Below are 20,616 nucleotides of genomic sequence, written 5' to 3' on the forward strand. Positions count from 1 at the left end.
GTCAGCAATGTGATGACATCAATTCTGGGCGACATCGTCATGTTGCCTTTCGGGCCAATTGGGAGTGGGATTTCCCACCTCTATCCAGCTGGCTAGCAGCAGGGAAGTGCCCCGCAAAAGCAGAGGAAGGGGTCTGGCAATCCTACTACCAAGTCTTCAGAAAAAATACATTGCTGTTAGAAATGCAGTCTTTAAGTCAGTAGATCAATCACTCAAAATTTTAGTTAAGTAATAGCTTTGGATCCCTTTAAATGTTGAGGCCAATTCTTATTCAGTAGGCCTAAGAATTAAAAGTACATTTATGGATTCTACAACTGGATTCTACAACTGCCTTCTGCTATGATTTTGAGAGGACATTAACAAACAGCTGTGAGCAGGCTATGCCGATTGAATTTTTAGTACTGGTGTCCCTGCTTGTAAATGACTTAGTGGAATTGGGAAACCATGATTCATTGGTTGCTGTAACTGTCTACAATTGAAAACCGATATTGTGGACTAACTTATTGTGGATTCATTTCTTGCTGCATTGATGGACCCTGGATTCAAGCCAAGGAACGACAGACATTGAGGATTTCATTTTCTACTATTGACTTTTTCAATAGTATTGACTTTGACAATATTGACTTTGTAGAAATTTTTGTTTAGGTGTGGTACTGTATCTTTAAGATTATACGTGTTTGTGCTACTCAGTTTCTGCTGTTATTTTCTTCCCCACCTGGGGATTGGCAACCTTACAGCTGTGCTTTGGCCCATGGAGGAATACCTGCATGAGGAGAACCACACCAATCTTTAGTTATAGAAGAGACTTGATGGCTGAATTTAAATTACTTGTTTTAAACCCCCTCTAGGGGAAAAAGTTTTGGATTTTGGGAAAGTTGCTTGCAAGTATATATGGACGTGAAGGACAGCTGGCTTAAAAGTATTTTGAAGTTTAAATTGAAGTGCTCTGAATGAATTTATAAGAGCTCTAACTTGACTTTTAAATGCTGGTGGGTATTTTATATTGACTTATAAGACATAGCAGGATCTCTGGTTGGAAGAACATCTGTGCAAATTTCCAAAGTGGATTCTCATTTCTTCTTGTTGGATGCTATGGATATAACCCTTTAATTTTGTTTTTACTTTTTTTCTTTCTCTCTACCTGTGGTTGGAATATTTTTGACATGGTTTAAATATTTTTGGCTCTGGATTCCTTTTTTTTTCTCATCCTTCCTTTTTTGGATTATCAAATATGGAAATCTTTTCTTACTTTTTGCTTTTCTCTTTGGGAGTGCCTGGTTTCATTTTTTCTTGGATTATTTGTTTAATTTTTAACTCTTGATTTCACTCTTGGATTATAAATAGGGCATTCAGCCCTGGATTACAAATTTATACGAAGTTGTTGAAAGACCCCGTAGTAACTTGGATTTTAATTGAATTATCATTGTTAGAGGACTTGTAGTAGTGAATTGCTTTTTGTTGTTGTGAACTGAATTGTTTTGCCTACGTACTATTAAGAGTGTTTTGCTAAAAAGTCTTGTTTATTATTATTCCTACTATTGTTTTGGGTACGACAAATTGTTGATACAGCTATAAAGTTGTTTTCTTTTTAAAACTCTTTCATAATAAGGGCACTGCTTGGTGGAGACTACCTTATCTGTTATAAACAGGAAAAAAGAGTTCCAAAACAAACTCTGAAGAGGCATCATTTACACTTGTGGCTGTGAGTGTACTTATTCTAATAAGAATGGAAAATAAAGCTGGGATTGGTTTCAAAGAAACAGTAAAAAAAAAAGAAATCTGAGAAGGAAAACCACCAATTTCTTCACCTAGTGCTCCATCTGGGCTAGGGAAATTTACAACCATGCAGGGAGATATGAAAGAAATGCAAAGCACTTTACTGACTGCTATAGCACAGCTGATGAGTAAACCAGACAATATTGGTGAACAGATGGCAGAAATTAAACAAGAGCTTTTGGAAAACAGCAGACAGACAGCTGAGACTAATAAAGCCTTAAAAGTATTAGATGGGCAGGTGACAGAGATTACCCAAAAGGTGGAACATCTGGAAAAAGAACAGTATACACATGATTCTAGACTTTTGCAGTTGGGAGTAGATAGAGCTGCCTATATGTTGAGGTTTCAAAACATACCAGAAGAGAAAACTGAAGACTTACAGAAATTTTTAAGTGAAGCCTTGAAACAAGTGACTCCTCAAAAGATCAAAAGATGGAAGAAAAGTTTGATCAAGTTAGACAGGTGCCATCAAGTTATACAAGATGAAACAAATTACCTAGTAAAGTTCATTTGAAGCTTACAAGAAAGAGGACTAGAGATGACATTTTGAAGCAAGCAAGAGACATACCTATGATGATAGCTGGAAATACGGTGAAAATTCTAAGAGAGGTACCTTGGCCAGTGAGACAAAATTATGGTTTTATATGTTTTATTGGACTGATTGTATTGTATAATGTTGTGAGCCGCCCTGAGTCCGCTTGCGGAGAGGGCGGGATATAAATTGAATGTAATAAATAAATAGATAAAGGAGAGAATACCAAGCGTTAACAGATTTTTTGAGAGGAAGAGAAATACCCTATATGTGGTTAATGCCGGAAGGCCTTCTTTTTACTTACCAGGAGAACAGGTGCAGGATAAATTCCATCTTCAAAGGTCAGAATTGTGAAAGCAAAAGAAGGCAAGGAAAAGAAGAATGAGGAGGAGGAAGAATGTTCTGGTGAAGAGAATCCAAATGAACCATGGAGATACCCGACAAGACAGCGGACCAAAAAAGATAAGAAAGATCGTGATAAGCAAAACCCATAATGGCCTCAATAGTTTCTATTAATGTGAATGGACTCAACTCTCCTTCCAAAAGGAGGAAAAATTTTAGATATTTGATAAAAATGGAAATGGACATAATTTGTTTGCAAGAAACTCATATTATAACTAAAGACCAACATCTTTTGAAAAATAAAAAACTTGGTAATTTATTCACAGCGACATGAACAAGAAGAAAAGGGGAGTGGCAATATATATTAAGGATAAATTTAACCCATAATTGCAGTATGAAGATGGAAGAATTCTACTAGTGGAAATTACAGTGGACAATAAAAAATTTTTACTGGCAAATATCTATGCTCCAAATGACCAACAAGAGAAATTCTTTCAAGACTTGCTTCTTAAATTATCAATTTTGGAATATGTAGAATGTTGTATAATAGGAGATTTCAACACAGTTTCTGACAGACAACTGGACAAAAAAAATGCGCAAACAGACTAAAAGCAAAAGTCTTCAATTGCCAATAAGTTTTTGGAAATTAGCAGAAGAACTGGATTTGGTTGATGTATGGAGAACAAGATATCCAAATTCTAAAGATTTCATTTTCTATTCTTCTAGCCACCAAACATGGTCAAGAATCGATATGTGTTGGCTTTCTACAAGTTTGATCAAAGATCTAGTTGAGACAGAAATTCAAGCAAGAGTCATTTCAGACCATAGTCCTGTAATGATAAAGCTCAAAGTTACATGAATGAAAAGATCATGGAGGTTAAATATCTCAATTTTGAAAGATAAAGATTTTCTTAAAGAATCTAATGTTGAAATGGAATCCTTTTTTAAACAGAACATAACACAAGATGTAAAGATGCAAGTAGTTTGGGACACTGCAAAAGCTTATTTCAGGGGCCTTGCAATCAAGAAAAAGAACGAACTGCAAATTTTCAAAAATTAATGTCACAAGCTGGAGAAGCTGAAAAGAACCTTAAAAAACAACTGACAAAACATAAATTTCAAAATAAGGTAAAAGAAATACAACACCAATTGAACTTATTACTTTTGGAGGAGGAAGAGATAAAATTGAGGTATGCTAGACAAAAATGTTTTGAACTGCCAACAAGCCTGGAAGGTGGTTGGCCTATAGGATGAGAAAAGAAAAGGCCAAAAGAATAATTTCGATCCTGAAAGATGAGAATAATAAAGAGAAAACTCAAAAGCAAGAGATATGTCAAATCGTGGAAAAGTTCTATAAAAATTATATGAAGATAAGCAAATTCATAAATAGATCTAGAAGATTATATTAAACAAAACAACCTTAGTAAATTTACAGAGGAACAGCAAAACTTTTAAATGAGCCAATGACAATAAGAGAACTTGGAGAGGTAATGGCATCCCAAAAGAATGGCAAAGCCCCAGGTCCAGATGGACTGCCTGCTGAATTCTATAAAGCCTATGAGGAGTCTTTATTATTACCATTTAAGTGCCTCATTGAAAAGATTCAAGAGGAAGACCAAATACCAGTTTCATGGCAAGAGGCTACAATATCTTTGATTCCAAAAGAAGATACTGATATGAAAGATATTAAAAACTATCGTCCAATCTCCCTTTTAAATGTGGATTATAAAATTTTTGCTGCAATACTGGCACAATGTTTGAAGAAAGTTTTAAAGTCTACAATACATTATGATCAAGCAGAGTTCTTTCCTAGAAGATAGCTGAAAGATAATGTCAGAACAGTTTGTAATATCTTGGAATATTATGAAACTCATCCAGAGAAACAATTGGCTCTAATTTGCTTGGATGCTGAGAAGGTCTTCGATAATGTTTGTTGGCAATTTATGCTACAGCAATTGAAAAGTATGGAATGTGGTGAAAATTTTTTGAGAGCACTAGAATCAATATATTATTTTCAAATAAGTGCAAGGGTGACAGTGAACGGCGACCTGACAGATGTAATTAATATTCAAAAAGGTACAAGACAATGCTGTCCACTGTCACCTCTACTTTTTATTCTATCTCTAGAGATACTGAATAACCAAATAAGGGAAGATACAAGTATCAAAGGAGCAGTGATAAAAGGTGAACAATATAAACTAAGAGCCTTTGCAGATGAACTAGTTTTTATACTAGAGCAACCAATAGATTCAATAGATTATCTTATAAACAAGATCACACAATTTGACTACTGGGCTGGATTGAAGATTAATTACCACAAAACAAAGACAAAGAACATTTCTGACAAAGAATATGACGATGGAACAAATCCAATCTCTTCAGCAACAATCAGGGGTTTTGTATGAGAAAAGAATCAAATACCTAGGCATTCTTGTTTCAAATAAGTGTAGTAATTTAAAAACAGATAATTATGATAAACTACTTAAAGAAATTAAAAAAGACTTGGAAAAATGGCATGACTTGAACCTATCTTTAATGGGAAGAATACCCTTAATAAAGATGAATATCCTTCCAAGGCTATTATTTTTGTTTCAAACTATTCCAGTATTTTTAAATAGTGGATTTTTTCAAGAATTGAACAAGTTGGTCTCCAAATATGTTTGGCAAGGCAAAAAACCTAGAATCAAACTAAAGACATTGCAAGATTCCAAATTAAGAGCAGGTATGGGCCTTCCAGACTGGCAATTGTACTACAAAGCTTCTGTGCTTTTGTGGGTAAGAGACTGGATACTACTGAATGACAAGAGACAATTGTTTTTAGAGGGACATGATCTTACTATAGGGTGGCATGCGTATCTATGGTATCAAAGACTTGGAGGCCATTCCTATTTAAAAATCATTGGTTTCGGAAATCCTTGTATCACGCGTGGTCATGGTTAAAAATTAGAACTTATCAAAAAATTCCAAGATGGGAAATCTAAGGATGAAGAAAGAAAATATTGGATGAAATTCTATGGCTGGTTAGACACTCAAGACTTAGGATTCTTTGGTGTGAATTTATTTCTCCTTTTTTCCTGTATTTCATATTACAAAATTGCCTTTACTGGAATTGTAAAACTTAATAGATATCTTAACTAAAAGATTCATAATATAAAATATCAAAATGTTGATGATGTTTAGCTTAGAGATAATAATACGTGACAATTTATGTATTTTAAGAAAGAATTGCAGATGTAGGCTTGTATTCTTTGAAAGTAACTTTATGCAGAACAAGGTTAATATGTATTCTGTTTTCTATTCCCTAGACCTATTTTTTCCTGAAACTAATAAAACTTTTTAAAATTTGACATGATCACCACATGGGGTTGGCACAGCTTGCCAATAATCTCTACAGTTCCTCCTTATTCTCTCCATTACAATGTCACAAGCGGAATTTTTAAGGACTCACCTTACAGCACTGACTTATGGACTTTGTTTAGGCTGTGTTCTATGTAGAAATTTCAAAATGCATGAATTGGGCGAGTAGAAAAACCTTATTGTTCTTTTGTCTTCTTTTGTCTAATATTTGCACTAAATTTATTTATTTATTTATTCGATTTATATCCCACCCTCCCCACCGAGGCGGGCTCAGGGATCAAATGCGTCTACACACATTGGGAGTGTGAATATCTTTATTGTTGACAGGTGGTTTTTGTAAATATTCCATTTGTACATCGGTACCAGTTACTTATACTGCCGATAATCTCTGGCTTGAACCACCAGCATTGCCTCACCATGGATTGCCCAGTAGCCTTCGATAAAAACTGCTGCTGCCACACAGGCATCTCCAGTGTATTGAGCTTTGTTTGGCCTGAGTCCCACCATACACATGGCCTTGGCCCCTCCTGCTTCCGCAAGCAGGGGAATTAGTTCAATTTGTCACCCTGGACAATGTTTGAGCTCTACATCACAACACTGTAGTCACATGAACATTTGCTGTAATCTCCTTGGAGCCCTCAGTAAAGGTCTTGTGATGAGGTTTGTGGTCTGAAAACATGGTGACTGCCTGGCCATAGGTAAACTGATGGAATCATTCCATTCCAAAAACCACTGCCAGCAGCTCATACTCCATTTGAGCGTATCTTCTCTCAGTCTCTTGCAAGGCACTGCTTGCACATGCAGTTGGATGGTCCTGCAACAAAACCGCACTGAGGCCATTGTCAGATGCATCATATTGACGACTTAACTGTTGCCCTGGATGTTAATACTGTAGGCTGATCCATTAGTAATCCACTGTTTATTTATTTATATTTGATTATTTATTAAAGGTTGCTCCTGAGTCCCCAGTCTAATGCTACATTATGCTTAGTAAGATGCCTTATGGGTTCTGCAACTGTAGCCAAATGGTGACAGAACTGAGCTAAAAATTTGTCATTCCAGTAATGTACTGTACTCATTTCAGAGCTTTTGGGGATGGCAGATTTTGGATAGCCTTAATATTATGAGGGTCTGCCTTTAGTCTTTCTGCTGTGAGATGTCCCAAATATGTTACTTTGTGCTGTTTTAGCTTCATTTTCTCAGTATTTCACTTAATACTTTTGTCTCTGCATCTCTGAAGAAAAGCCAGTTAGTTCTGGTTATGATCTTGCTCAGGTTCTTTGTCATCTTGTACCTTGCTTGCTGGGAAAATATCATCCACCAGGGCTTTTTCTAAGCAGGAACACACAGGAATGCAGTTCCAGCTGGCTTGGCATCAGGGTGTGTGGCATAGTATACAAATGAGTTCCTGCTGGGCTTTTTCTACAAAAAACCTACAATGGTGACACCAGGGGATGTGGCCTAATATGCAAATGAGTTCCTGCTGGGCTTTTTCTACACAAAAGCCCTGTCATTCACTATTCTTTTTACTACAAGTAGTGCTTCCAGATTTTTTGTTAGTCACGTCTGAAACACTTCAGAGGCACTGGCATTTGTGGCCATCTGAAGCATCCAAATGGTATGAAAAAACTGTGTGTCTATTGGGCTCCTCAGTGAGTCTAATATTCCACAAGCCATTCTTAACATCACAAACTGGTTTGTTTTTTTTTAAAAAAAATCTGACTTTGGAGTGCTCTGGCAATATACCATCAATGGTAGGAAGTGGATAATGGCATCCATTCCACTCTCAATTCAGTGGCTTTGGGTCAATGCAAATTCATAGTTTCCCTGAAGGCTTCTTCACCAGTAGGATGGTGCACAGTAAAGGTATATTGCCATCCACCAGTGCTGTAATGACTTTGCATTGTAACTTTGCTTTCACATGGAGTTGTACAAAACCAAAATTTGGGTCCAGTGGCACTTTTAACACCAACAAAGTTTTATTCCGGGTATGAGCTTTCATATTCTTCTTCAGATAAGTCACCAACCAGAAAATTTGGATCGGGCATTACAGGCCGTGGCTGAGTGGCTCAGACTGAGTGGACTGAAGCTAAATCCTGCGAAGACAGAGGTCCTTTGTCTGGGTCGTCGGGGACCGGGCGAGGGGAAATCCCCCTGCCAGTTTTTGATGGTGCGCCGCTGACGGCAGCAGATAGGGTCAAGAGCCTGGGGGTACTATTGGAGCCTTCCTTAAAAATGGAGGCTCAGATAGCAGCCACTGCCAAGTCGGCTTTTTTTCATCTTAGGCGGGCAAGGCAGTTGGCTCCCTTCCTGGATCGCGACGACCTAGCAACAGTGATCCATGCTACGGTCACCTCGAGGTTGGACTACTGTAATGCCCTCTACATGGGGCTGCCCTTGTGTCGAACTCGGAAATTGCAGCTGGTGCAGAGTGCCGTGGCCCGGCTGTTACTGGGCCTCCCAAGATGGGGGCACATACAACTGGGTCTTCGGTCTCTGCACTGGCTCCCAGTAATATACCGAGTTCGGTACAAGGTGCTGGTTATTACCTTTAAAGCCCTATATGGCCTGGGACCTGCCTACCTGAGGGACCGTCTCTCCCCACACATTCCCCAGAGAGTACTGAGATCGGGAACCCAAAACCTTCTCACTATCCCTGGGCCAAAAGAAACCTGCCTTAAATCCACCAGGGATAGGGCTTTCTCTGTTATGGCCCATGGTAGAATCAGCTGCCGGAGGAGGTGAGGGCCCTGCGGGACCTTGTTCAATTCCGCAGGGCCTGCAAGACAACCCTCTTCTGGCTAGCTTACACCTGACTGACGAGAAACTTAACGTGGCTTTCCAGACTTCTGTTATATATTCTGTTATGATGCTTAATGTTTTAAGGTTTTAAATGTTTTAAATATTTATACATCTAAATGTTATTAATTTTATGTTTGACTCTCTGTTGTAAGCCGCCCTGAGCCACTTCGTGGGAAGGGCGGGATATAAATCCTAAATAAATAAATACATATAGGTAGTGCAGGAGGAGGATGTTGCCAGGAAGGGTCAATTAGAGTTAAGATGCAAAAGTAACTGAGCAATAAATATAGCAAAGACTGGAAGGTTATTGGTAAGACCTGTGAATAGCAGCAAATTAGCATACAGCATAATAAAGGATGTTTGCAAACGGAGGCAAGAACTGAATGATATTAACATGTGTAGTGAGAGAAGAAACCAATATTTCTGTTAAGCTCTGGGAATTCCATTATCCTGACCGTTGTAATAACTTGTAACTCAGCGATTTTATGTTCTAGTCTGTTTCTGGAGATCCTTTGCAATAAAGGCTGAAGTGTTCTCCTACAGGTTTCTCAGTTTTGTAAATCTTGATGTCAGATTTTCTCAGTTTTGTAAGTCTTGATGTCAGATCTGCGTCCATTTATCGTTTGGTGTAGAAGAAGACGCCGCAGATTTATACGCCGCCCTTCTCTTTGAATCAGAGACTCTGAGTGGCTTACAATCTTCTATATCTTCTTCCCCCACAACAGACACCCTGTGAGGTGGGTGGGGCTGAAAGAGCTCTCACAGAAGCTGCCCTTTCAAGGACAACTCTTGTGAGAGCCATGGCTAACCCAAGGCCATTTCAACAGCTGCAAGTGGAGGAGTGGGGAATCAAACCCAGATCTCCCAGAAAAGAGTCTGCACACTTAACCACTACACCATCCAGTCTTTGCTGTATTTATTACTCAGTGTAAGGTTTGACCTGTTTGCCTATGTAGAGAACTGAAGTGCATTGTTGGCATTTAATGGTATACAATATTAGAAGATGAGCAAGTAAATGAGCTTTAAATGGTGTAGTTGATATTGTTAAGTCCACTGTTTGTGTTGTCTGGGTGTACGTGGCAGCAAAGTTAGCATCTGGGTTTATTACAAGCTCTGGTTACCAGCGTTAATGTTCAAATTAGATGTTGTATTATTGTGGGAGAGGAGCTGTTTAAGATTGTAGCTCCTTCTGTGGGCAAGAAAAGGTTTGCCTCTCAGTACTTGTGAAAGAGAACTGTCATTATCTAGTAGAGGTTGAAAGTCACTGATTATGTTTTGAACTGTTTTGAGCTCAGAGCTGTTATGTCACCACTAGTGGTGTTCTGTTATTCTCTCTTTTAGGTCTGTCTTACAACAAGTTTTCTCTGAGTATCATTCTGGCTTTGATGCAATGGTTAAATGTGTGGACTCTTACCTGGGAGAAGCAGGTTTAATTCCCTATTCCTCCACTTACAGCTGCTGGAATTGGCCTTGGGTCAGTCATAGCTCTCTCAGAAGTTGTCCTTGAAAGGGCAGCTTCTGTGAGAGCTTTCTCAGGGGGAAAAAGATAAAGGAGATTGTGGGTGTTTTTACACTGACAGTTTGTGACTCTACCACCGCCCTGGAAACTCACTTTTTACATTACCTAATGTTCTCACAACTGTTTTGTATCGTTGCTGCCCAAAGCATCTACATTTGTTTTGGTGATATGAGTTTTGATCTGGTCTTTTCTCTACGGGCATTTCAAACTTGTATTGTAGAAGTTCTCATGTGTTTTAAAAGACTCCTCCAAAAGCCTCCACTCCACAAGGTGCAGTAATTTGCATGAGAACTGACAGCACTTGAAATTTTTACATATCGTTGCTTGCCTCATCTAATAATTTAAATTTGTATTGTTTTTGCAGCGTTGACACGATTTCCAAGCAATCATATACATTTAACTAAGCAATGGTATTCCGGCTGCCCTCTGATCAGAGACACGCCCCCCCCCCAATTGAAATGCTTAAACGTAAAAGGAAAATAATTAAAGCGGAACAGTGGCAGGTGATTTGAAGACTCTATAACTCCGGATCAAACTGAATGTAAAAACACCCGTGAGCCACCCAGAGATTCTTATTCAGAGAGAAGAGCGGGGTATAAATCTGCAGCCTTCTTCTTAACTGGTTTCTTGATTTCATCAAGTGGATATTTTAATTCCAAAAGGGTTTGTTGTAGATCCCTCAGGTAAGAATCTCTGTATGTAGGATTGGAACAGATGCAGCTGTAATGTAGAGCCTGGCTGCATACAGTGGATTGTTTGGTATTTTAGGATGGTAGCTGGAGGCATGTAGATATGTTTGTCAGTCAGAGTAGGTTGCCAGTATAAGATGGTGTCTATGTGGCCATTGTATATTTGTACAGTGCAGCTGGTAATTTTCTCTGAGGTAGGCATACTGGTTCTGTGGAGTCTACTTCTCGTCATAATTCACCTCCCAGGTAACCTTTCCCTTGGAACACACCTCCATAGTTTCTTACAATTTTTTTCTTTTGTCCAAGTAACTAATTCTTACTTTTTGGCACTGGACCTTGATTAGCTATGTAGCCTGTATTGTAGTGCTATTTAACAGAGATCTGTAGTTTTTTTCCTGCCAAAACAACAAATGTCAGTTGGTTGTACCACTTCTTATTTGGGGGGAGGGATTGTGATTATTAGGTTATATTTTCCTATGGGTTTCATGGTAATGCTCTTTTGAACTAGTATGTTTGGATTCATTTCATTTTCTGTATTTACATTACAAGAAGCTCAACTATCGAACTGAAGTCACACAAACTGTTTCCCTGTCAGCATTGTTCCATAAACTGCAGTAGTTGCTTTGTGAAAAGCAAAACCCCAATGTTTACATGGCTCAAAATAATGCCCATGATGTCCTCACTACTGATGTCTCTTCTCTCTCTCTTTGCTTTTACACATAAAAATGATTCTATTTGCCGCATTCCTTGCAGTGCTGGCATAGAGCTGGGCATTTCTCCTATATTTTTTCATGACATCTCCTACAATATCTCACATTGGACAAGAAGATCAAATCAGTTAGTCCTAAGGGAAATCAACCCTGACTGTTCCCTGGAAGGTCACATGCTGAAGCTGAAACTCAGATACTTTGGCCACCAAATGAGAAGGGAACACTCACTGGAGAAGACCCTGATGTTGGAAAAAACAGAAGGCAAAAGAAGAAGGGAACAGCAAAAGTTGAGATGGCTGAACAGCATTACTGATGTAACTAACATGAATGAGTGGACTTTGGAGGATAGTGGAAGACAGGAGGGCCTGGCGTGACTTGGTTCATGGGGTCGCAAAGAGTCAGACTCGACTGTGCAACTGAATTTTAAAAAATGCTATGGTGGCTAGTTGCTTTCTTCACAAGCTGTTTCACTATATGTATTTCAGAGACTGCAGTACTTCCCAGGGCTTTCACTTTTTTTCTAGAGGCCAGTGCTGCCTTCCCAGTATCAAGATGTAATTCTAGTGTGAGATCAGCTTTCCTGAGTTCTAGGGAATGTTCCCAGGTCCCACAGACTACTCTCTCTCTAATCAAATATTCAGTTAAGTCCACAAAGTTACATTCTGCTGTTGGTGTTCTTAGTTAAGGCAGTAATATATGCTATGCCTCTCAATAGTTTCATTTCCCTTAGATGAGCAGTAAGGCTTGCATCAGGGCCTACTGTCCAGCATCAGGGTCTACTATTTAAAGCTGAGACACTAGAAACTTTGCTTACTCTGAGGGTGCTGCACACTTCTCTGTCTCACTCCAACAGCTAAAATGAAAACATCACTTTCAAATAGGGTTGCCAATCCCCAGGTGGATTGGTTTGAAGACCCTCCCCCTGCTTCAGAGTCGTCAGAAAGTGGGGGAAGGGGAGGGAAATGTCTGCTGGGAACTCTGTTGTTCCCTATGGAGATTTATTCCCATAGAAAATCATGGAGAATTGATCTGCGGGTATCTGGGGCTCTGGGGGGGCTGTTTTTTGGAGTAGAGGCACCAAATTTTCAGTATAGCATCTAGTGCCTCTCCCCAAAATACCCCCAAAATTTCAAAAAGATTGGATCAGGGGGTCCAATTCTATGAGCCCCAAAAGAAGGTGCCCCTATCCATTATTTCCTATGGAAGGAAGGAATTGAAAAGGTGTGCCGTCTCTTTAAATGTAATGGCCAGAACTCCCTTTGGAGTTCAATTATGCTTGTCACAGCCTTGATCTTGGCTCCACCCCTAATGTCTCCTGGCTCCACCCCCAAAGTCCCCAGATATTTCTTGAATTGGACTTGGCAACCCTACTTTCAAAGCATCATCTTCTGCTTTTATGATCAGGTCTGTACACAGTTGAAATTCTTTGAGTTAGATTGCTGTCAATGAAATCCAGTCTCCAGAGGTAGAGGGAGTTTCAGACAAACTCCCATGGCTGTGTTTTGTATTAATTAGTTTTTTCCATGTTATGATTTTCAGAGGGCATCAACAGTTAAAGGCTTTATTGAACTTGCAAGTGTAGGCCCAGAGAAGTGGAGCTGTTCTCTTAGAACCCTTCCCCTAGGAATACAGTTCCTGTTACCATAGTTCCATTCATCATGATGAATCTTCCAGAGGTGAACTGAGAGGCAAAAATGGAAATGGCTCCAACCTCCAGTCTGCTCCAGACCTGCCTCCAATGGGGGGGAGGGGGACAGGTTCACTATGACTTCTGCCTAGCTTAGCATTTACTTGCCAGCATTGTGCATTGCAGGGGTTGCCAGCTCGGTTGCTTGGCAACTGGTGGAATAGCAGTGGGGGGGGGGATACCAGGAGAAAACTTAAAAGAAAAGTAAGGCTATGTCTATTTAAAGGAAGTTCTGACTATAGCTTTCCTGGAGAGTTTTAGAGCTATCCATGTCACCTCTGGGTAGCTCTTGAAATCACCAGAAACTTACAAGATCCTTTACTAATTATGTAGGTCCAGCCTCAGGGTGCAGCTCATCTAGTACTGTATTGATTATGGTCCAGTACAGTTTGTGTACATGCATAGCAATGAATGAAAACTGACATCAAACTCAATGGGGCTGCTTACTCGGTTACACTAAATCCTCTCTGTATATGTAGTACACTTTTTAAAAGAAAAAAAATCAAAGATTGAAGGGGGAAAGGAGAAATATTTTTAATTGTTTTCCCCACTCCCCATCCAGGCTCTTCCGCTCCTGAATTTCAAGCAGTGCTAAAAGAGTGAAATAGATTAGGTTGGGATATGATTATGTAGCACTTCATTCTGCTAAGCTTTATGAAGGACAGATGAGATTATCATAATTTTACTGTCTTTAGACCTAGGTCAAAGGTAAATGACACTGTGATTTATTTTTGGCGTTTATTTTTTACAATAACTGAAAAAATGAAATGGGGAAAATCTTGTCTCTAAATTGCATTGGGTATTCCTCCACATCTTCAGCCCCACAGTTACTAAAACACACACTTCTGCACATTGCGTCAAAAACATCAGACACTGTTTCAAGTCACATTATAGTGGGGATTGCTATTCAGAACCATCTTTTCCTTTTTCTCTATTAAATGTCTCTACACACCTGTACCATGTACCTGTGCCTATTTATTAATGGTTTGAGCTGAATGCTACAGTAATTTAACTTTTGATTTTCTGTATTTTGTCTGTTTGATTGGCTGCTTTTAAATAGTGTCTGCTCAGTTTGTTTTTATGCTGTTGGTATTTGATTTTAGTAGAAGCATGTAGATTTACATACATACATACATATGTACATACATATATATATATATATATATATATATGGGGGGGTGCGTGTAAGAGTGGGATACCTTTAAAACTAATAACAAAAACATTTCCTTGTCTTTTGCCTTCACTGCTATCCTAGAGCCAAGACCAGAATTACCCTTAGACAAGGCCTGAACCCCCCCCCCCCCATGGTAGTTACAATACAACATTTTTAAAGATTCACATACAGCTGGCCGTAGATCGATTTCTTGTTGTTTTCCATGGATGTATATTAGGAATGGGTTAGAGCAGAGTCTCCTTGTTGGCATATCGGCTGATTTGTACTGCTATCCTTTTTTTTAAGTTATTGTTATGCCAATAAAGGTTTTTAGATTGGATTGGGTTAAGAATTTGGGGGCTAGCATTAGGAAATTTAAGTGAAGCATTCTGAATTGGTTTTTCACTTGCTTAGGCAATGAAACAGTGTTTCCCTACCTATAGTAAATCTGATTACACAATTTACATGCTATCTTCCTTAGATCTTACACTGTGGTATACTAAACTTGCATATTAATCTAGCCCTGGATGTGTTTATAAATGGTAGAAAATAGCACGCTCAGGTATTACTAGAAAGAAAAAACTGTATGTGCATATCCTGTAATTTCATGTATGGTGCTATAAAACAACATAAATAAAAGAATCAATCAGAGGAAGAAGGCAGGGGATGGGATCTTCTTTAAGCTGCATGCCAAATTGAAAAGGATTCCTAAGCTGGTTATTACAAAGAACAAGATAATTGTTCCCAGCTTATGTGAATGACCTGACAGTACCTCTCAGGATGGCAAGTTAACATGATTATCTCTACATGAAGAGGCTGATGGGAATTCTTCTGAAGAATGTTGAATCACTACAATAAAGTACTAACATGCTAAATGTCCAAGATATGATACCTTAACCATGAATAATGGAATAAGAAACTTGCCACTTGCAGTAGCAAATGTGCTTGGTGTTATAAGCATAGAAAGTGTCCCTCAAAACTGCACAGATGTAGGTAACCAGGTGCAGCAGTGCTTCAATCCACTGGCAATGCTGAGAGACAGCATCAGAAAAGATCAATAGCCAGATACTCTGAGCAACTTTGACATTTGTTTACAGAGGAAAAGTCCAAAATAAGAGGAACAAAGCCCAGAATGTTATGAAAACTATTAGATCTTGAAAGAATATAAAGTACATCCAGTACAATGAAAAAGAAAGAAAGGGTACGAGAGGTTTTCCCCCCAAAGTGAAGTCACTTGAAACTCATACTAAGCAATCCTCCTAGTTTTGGCTCAAGCATGTGAGGAAAAAATCAGAGATTGGTCATGTAACTATACAAAGAAGATTTTTAAAGCGCTGGGCAGGAGTCTGGTTCAGAACAAGTAATATTAATATTCCTGTGCCAATTTACATACCCCTGGGACAGGAGCCAAGATCTATAAAACTAAGAGTTGACATTATTATTTCAACATAAAGGGGTGACTTAGGGTCAAAATGGTTCCCAGATCCATTTATTTTAGCTTCTGCAGATATTAAAGTTTAGTCATTACTTACCAAAAGTGAGTTTTAATTCTTCCATCATCATCTATAGTGAATGTGACTGGCTTTAATGAAGCCTTTCAGTTTCCTACCCATCTTGAAAACTTCTGATAAATCTTAGAAAAAAATGCACTGTCAGAAATCACATCTTATCTTTGGGTACTGATCAGCTGGAATTGTTTGTGTACTGCAGGTCATTTTAACAATCCATTATTATTTTCTTAAACTTTGGACAGAACCCAAAAAATTACACAACTAGATCTTTGAGGAATGTTTACAATGCTATCCTAATCAGGTCTATTCAGAATGTTACTTGGATCTATATAGCAGGGCTTCCTCGCAAGCAATCTTAGGACTGCACTCCTAGATGTATTTTTCTTCAACAGCAGCCCTAACAGCACCTGGAAAACTACTTCTGAAACAAAAATTAATTTCAAGAGTAACTTGCAATATGGCCTTGTGAGCTGTCAAAAGTGCCCTCTGAGTTAGTGCAAGCCCTCTGTGTGAGCCCAAGCAACGTCTTTGGATCCTGATCATTGCCACTGTGTTTTTTTTTATGACATAGCATCTTTTAAAACATTGAAGGCAGTTCATGAAACACACTGGTAACCGTAGAGACAGAAACAATGCTGTCCAAGATGCACCAATTACATTTGCCTGTGTCCAACCTGGAACATATATCACCTATTCATGGGAAGGTAACAAGTTAACAGGGATGACAATGGAAAATTCCCACAAGCACAAACAGTGCTTACCTTTAGACCCGAATAGAAGACACAGAACCATACTTCCTATCTTGAAATCCATCATTTTCTTTCCCCTTTCTGTACTAGCTAGGCTTGCTGTGTGCTGCAGCTTTCTGAAAAGGGCTGAGATTTATTGAAGCACGGACTCATTAAGCACCTTACTCTCTTTAGCTCTTAGGTAGTTTACTCAACAGCACTAAGACAGCTGCTAATCTACTATATTCATCCTACTTCAATTTTGAAGGAAATACCAAGGGTAAATGGCATTTTAAAATGATGTGAGCACAAATATCTAACTGCATATATGAAAAAACCTGGGGTGTAACTGTTTCCCCCCATTTTGTGGGTTCCCTTAAAAAAACCCTCCTCTGCTGAAGAGTATTTTCAATAAAAATAGACACAAGAATGAACATACACAGCAAATTTGACCCATGTAATTGATTCACATTGGCAAGATTAAAATCTGTGTTAATGAAGGTAAATAAACAAACATTAGAATGTGTATCACAGATTAGAAAATCCCTTTTTCTCCCTCAACTCTGATTGTTACTTATGCTAGGGCTCTCCACATTAGAAAGCAAAACCCAAGACCAAATTGGTAACTAGCCTTGCTGTGGAGGGAAAGGAAAGGCATAGTTCTGCTGCTTTGGGCCTAGAAGTGTGCTCCTCCACAGGAAAGGAAAATGCTTCCAAAATTTAAAAGAATATTAAAGCAGCACAAAATGAAAAAGATGCAGGAGATTTGTGTGGGCAAGGAAGCTTGCTGTGATTAGCCATTTTAAAATAATTGTCCCTTAATGAGTAATCTGGCACTAGGCATACTGAACAAGCATACAGCTATAATCACTTTGAAAATGGCAAAATGAAAACCACATCCATTCAAACCTGCTCTGCCCCAAAGTTATCAGAGTTTTGAGTTGACTATTTCATTTTATATAATTTTATATCAATTATCTACATCCCCCATGAGACAAAGGCACAAAGTGGCCATTGCTTCTGAGAAGGCTAGTGATTAGCATAGCGGTGTATGAAAACTCTTCAAAGCCAAATTTAGATTCAAAATCCAGTTCAGCCACTGTGGTCAAGGGGTGAGTTGGGGCCAATCACTGTCCAACTGCCTATCCCACCTAACAGGGTCGTTGTGAGACCAACAGCAGAAGGCAGGGGCTATATTTTCCTGAGTTTCTTGGACAGATATGTCTTTAAAAATATGTTCTGCAGCTATTTATAGAAGAAACAGCTGCAGAAACTTTGAGACACTATATGTTCAGGTAAGCTTTTTGCAAGAGTACTTCTAACTCTAACAAGATCCTAACATAATTGTGCTTCGCTGCTACACCTAGCTTAACTGTTCCTCCTTCACTATTCAAACAATCAGATTGGGTTGAATTATATATAGGGAGCCTTTTAAAAAAAAAAACATTTATTAGGACTGCAGCTGCAACCTAGTGTAATCACAATATGCTGTGCTGTGTCACTGATCGACCCTAGAAAAATAATTCCCCCCCCCCCCCCCCCCAATATCCAGCTTTTCACTCTTTTCTGCTTGCCTCTCTTCTTCCTTCTATCTTTCTGCAATAATGCCCAGAGAAGCAACAGCAGTCTACTGATCTAACCCTGCTCAGGGCACAGCCTAATCTGATTTCAGAGAATCTCCAAAGCAATTTTATTAGATCCAGGACACGACTATCAAAGGTGGTCTTATCTTATTTTTAACCATGGCAAGAAAGACAGCAATGTTCTCATCATATATACAGCAAAGAACACAAGACTCTTTTTGCAACAGAGAGTAGAAGCGGGTTATGAAAAGGTGCACCGCTGGAGGCCTGAGTCTGCCGCAGTACCCTGTGGCCCTCCACCAGGCACAAGCGATTCTTCTGGAACAGAACAGGAAACCTCCGCACTAGAACAAATGAGTGGGCTTGCCGCGTTTTTTGTTCAGCAGGCAGTGAAATCTGCCCCCGCCCGTCTCGGTTGGGACTGCTCTGCATTTTCTGCTGCACAGAGCCTGGTGCGTGGGCGGCCTCCGCCGCACCAATGTAATTATCGCTTCGGAGCAACCAGAATTCGAGTTCTCTGGGCGCTTCCCCTGCCCTCCTCCTGCGCACCGGAGTGTCGGCTTCGCAGGAGAGGTGCAGCAGGGCCCGAGACCCGGGAGTCCGCGGGCGGGGGGGTTCCCTTCTGCTCCCACCGCATTCTTCACGCGGGCAGAGGCAGCCCCTTCTAACACTCCTTGTGGAGTTACCCGCACGCAGAAAGCGGGGATCCATCTCAAGGCAGGCCAGAGCTAGGCGAATCTAAAGAAGCGCTTTGGCACGACTCTTACACGGTTTCTACACGTAACACCCACCAGCAACGCACATCCTAGGGTGGTTTTTTTTTTTTTTAAAGCAATGGTTTGTGACTGTAAAATAAATAGATGTGTTGCATGTAGATTCCCTCTCTCTCTTAACAGGTTTCCTGCCTCCCCGCCCCGAATCTAATGCCCCAATCCGCACGTGTGTTCTGTGAGCTGTAATTTGTTGATCGATTGGAGGGGGGCGCGGTGCACTGTTCTCTGTAAAAATGGTGAGCCCCGATTGGGCTCCTATTGAACCCCACTACATGAGCTGCGGACTATGCTGTTTTATCGATGCACTCGGTAGCCGTGAGTGCAATCTCCGATTTAACTATATCCAGCCAGCAGGGAAGGGTTCCTTACCGATGTCTCCTCGCCAACATTTGCCTAACCGTGGAGCGACTGCGTTGGAGAGCCATTAAGTGCGGAAAGGCTCGCCACCGGCTTCCTTATTCTTTCATTCATTTTAAATCCAGAGCATGATCCTTCCCCTTTCCATTTCGACGTGAAGTAAAAAAGGGAGGAAGCCAACAGCTGTAGGAGCCTCTTGCACAAGGGGAGGGGGGGGGGCAGGCTTCTCACGGACAGGTGGCAAATTCGGCGTTTGACTCTGAACTCGGCCCCAATACTTTATTTTACCCCGGGGAACAATATATGAAGTGGATTAAAGCAAAAGTCTCTGCCTAAATATTGCCACGCCTTTTTATGTCGAATCGCTGGGCACTGACCTAAGGCGGCTGCCTTGACGCTCCAGAAAGACTATTTGTTCGCAGTTTTGTTTGCAAAAAATTAAGGACGCTTTTGGAATGATCTGCTGCAGTCAGAAAGCAGTAACGTGGGGCATTATTGTTCTCTCAGAATAAATTAACTCGAGGGAGGGCGGGCGATATGAAATGTAATACCTTTTGTCATTTCAGCACTTAATACAGTGGGGCAGAGTAAAGTAAAATAAAAACATATGCTAGTGGTTCCACTGGGGCTCGAACCCAGGACCTTCTGCGTGTAAAGCAGACGTGATAACCACTACACTATGGAACCACACGATAGCTAAGCTTTCCACCAATCCTCTTCTGTAGTATATTCAGCATGTAGTGAATGTTTCCTGTTTCCGGGTCGGTCACGTTTCCCGCCCACTTGCAATGAAAGGGAAGACACCAGAGACCCGACGGTTAAGAGGATGAGGAAAGACTCCTTTCCACTCCCGCTGATCCGTTTTAGTCGTGACTGACCGCCTTCTTTACGGCTACGGAATGTTCCTTTCGTTCTTTGCAGTGCTGTATGTGCGCGTAGCCATCTACTGTGTCTGCTCTGTAGACGTTTTGTGAGTAGGAAGAGCAGCAGTTTCCCTTTCTAAACGGTATAAGAAGTGCATTTATTCCGGATTGCACAGATATTCGGATCATTCTCAGGAGCAAGAGATTGCATGATGTAAACTTCGACAAATTCTA

General features: G+C 40.0%; 1 protein-coding gene and 1 non-coding gene across 2 annotated transcripts in view; both read right to left on the reverse strand.

Moving 5' to 3' along the window:
- RS1 (retinoschisin 1) overlaps positions 1-17,066 on the reverse strand; it is a 39,730-nt gene extending 22,664 nt beyond the window's left edge. Inside the window, exon 1 of the mRNA XM_060235119.1 lies at positions 16,840-17,066. Coding sequence (XP_060091102.1) covers positions 16,840-16,894 — 55 coding nt within the window. The 5' untranslated portion in view covers positions 16,895-17,066. The remainder of the gene's footprint in view (positions 1-16,839) is intronic.
- A 3,067-nt stretch (positions 17,067-20,133) lies between these two features.
- On the reverse strand, positions 20,134-20,206 carry TRNAV-UAC (transfer RNA valine (anticodon UAC)). Its single transcript has one exon. It is a non-coding gene; the product is annotated as a tRNA-Val (tRNA).
- Between the last annotated feature and the right edge of the window lie 410 nt (positions 20,207-20,616).

Source organism: Heteronotia binoei, chromosome 3, assembly GCF_032191835.1.
Source record: "Heteronotia binoei isolate CCM8104 ecotype False Entrance Well chromosome 3, APGP_CSIRO_Hbin_v1, whole genome shotgun sequence".
NCBI classification, from domain to species: Eukaryota; Metazoa; Chordata; class Lepidosauria; order Squamata; family Gekkonidae; genus Heteronotia; species Heteronotia binoei.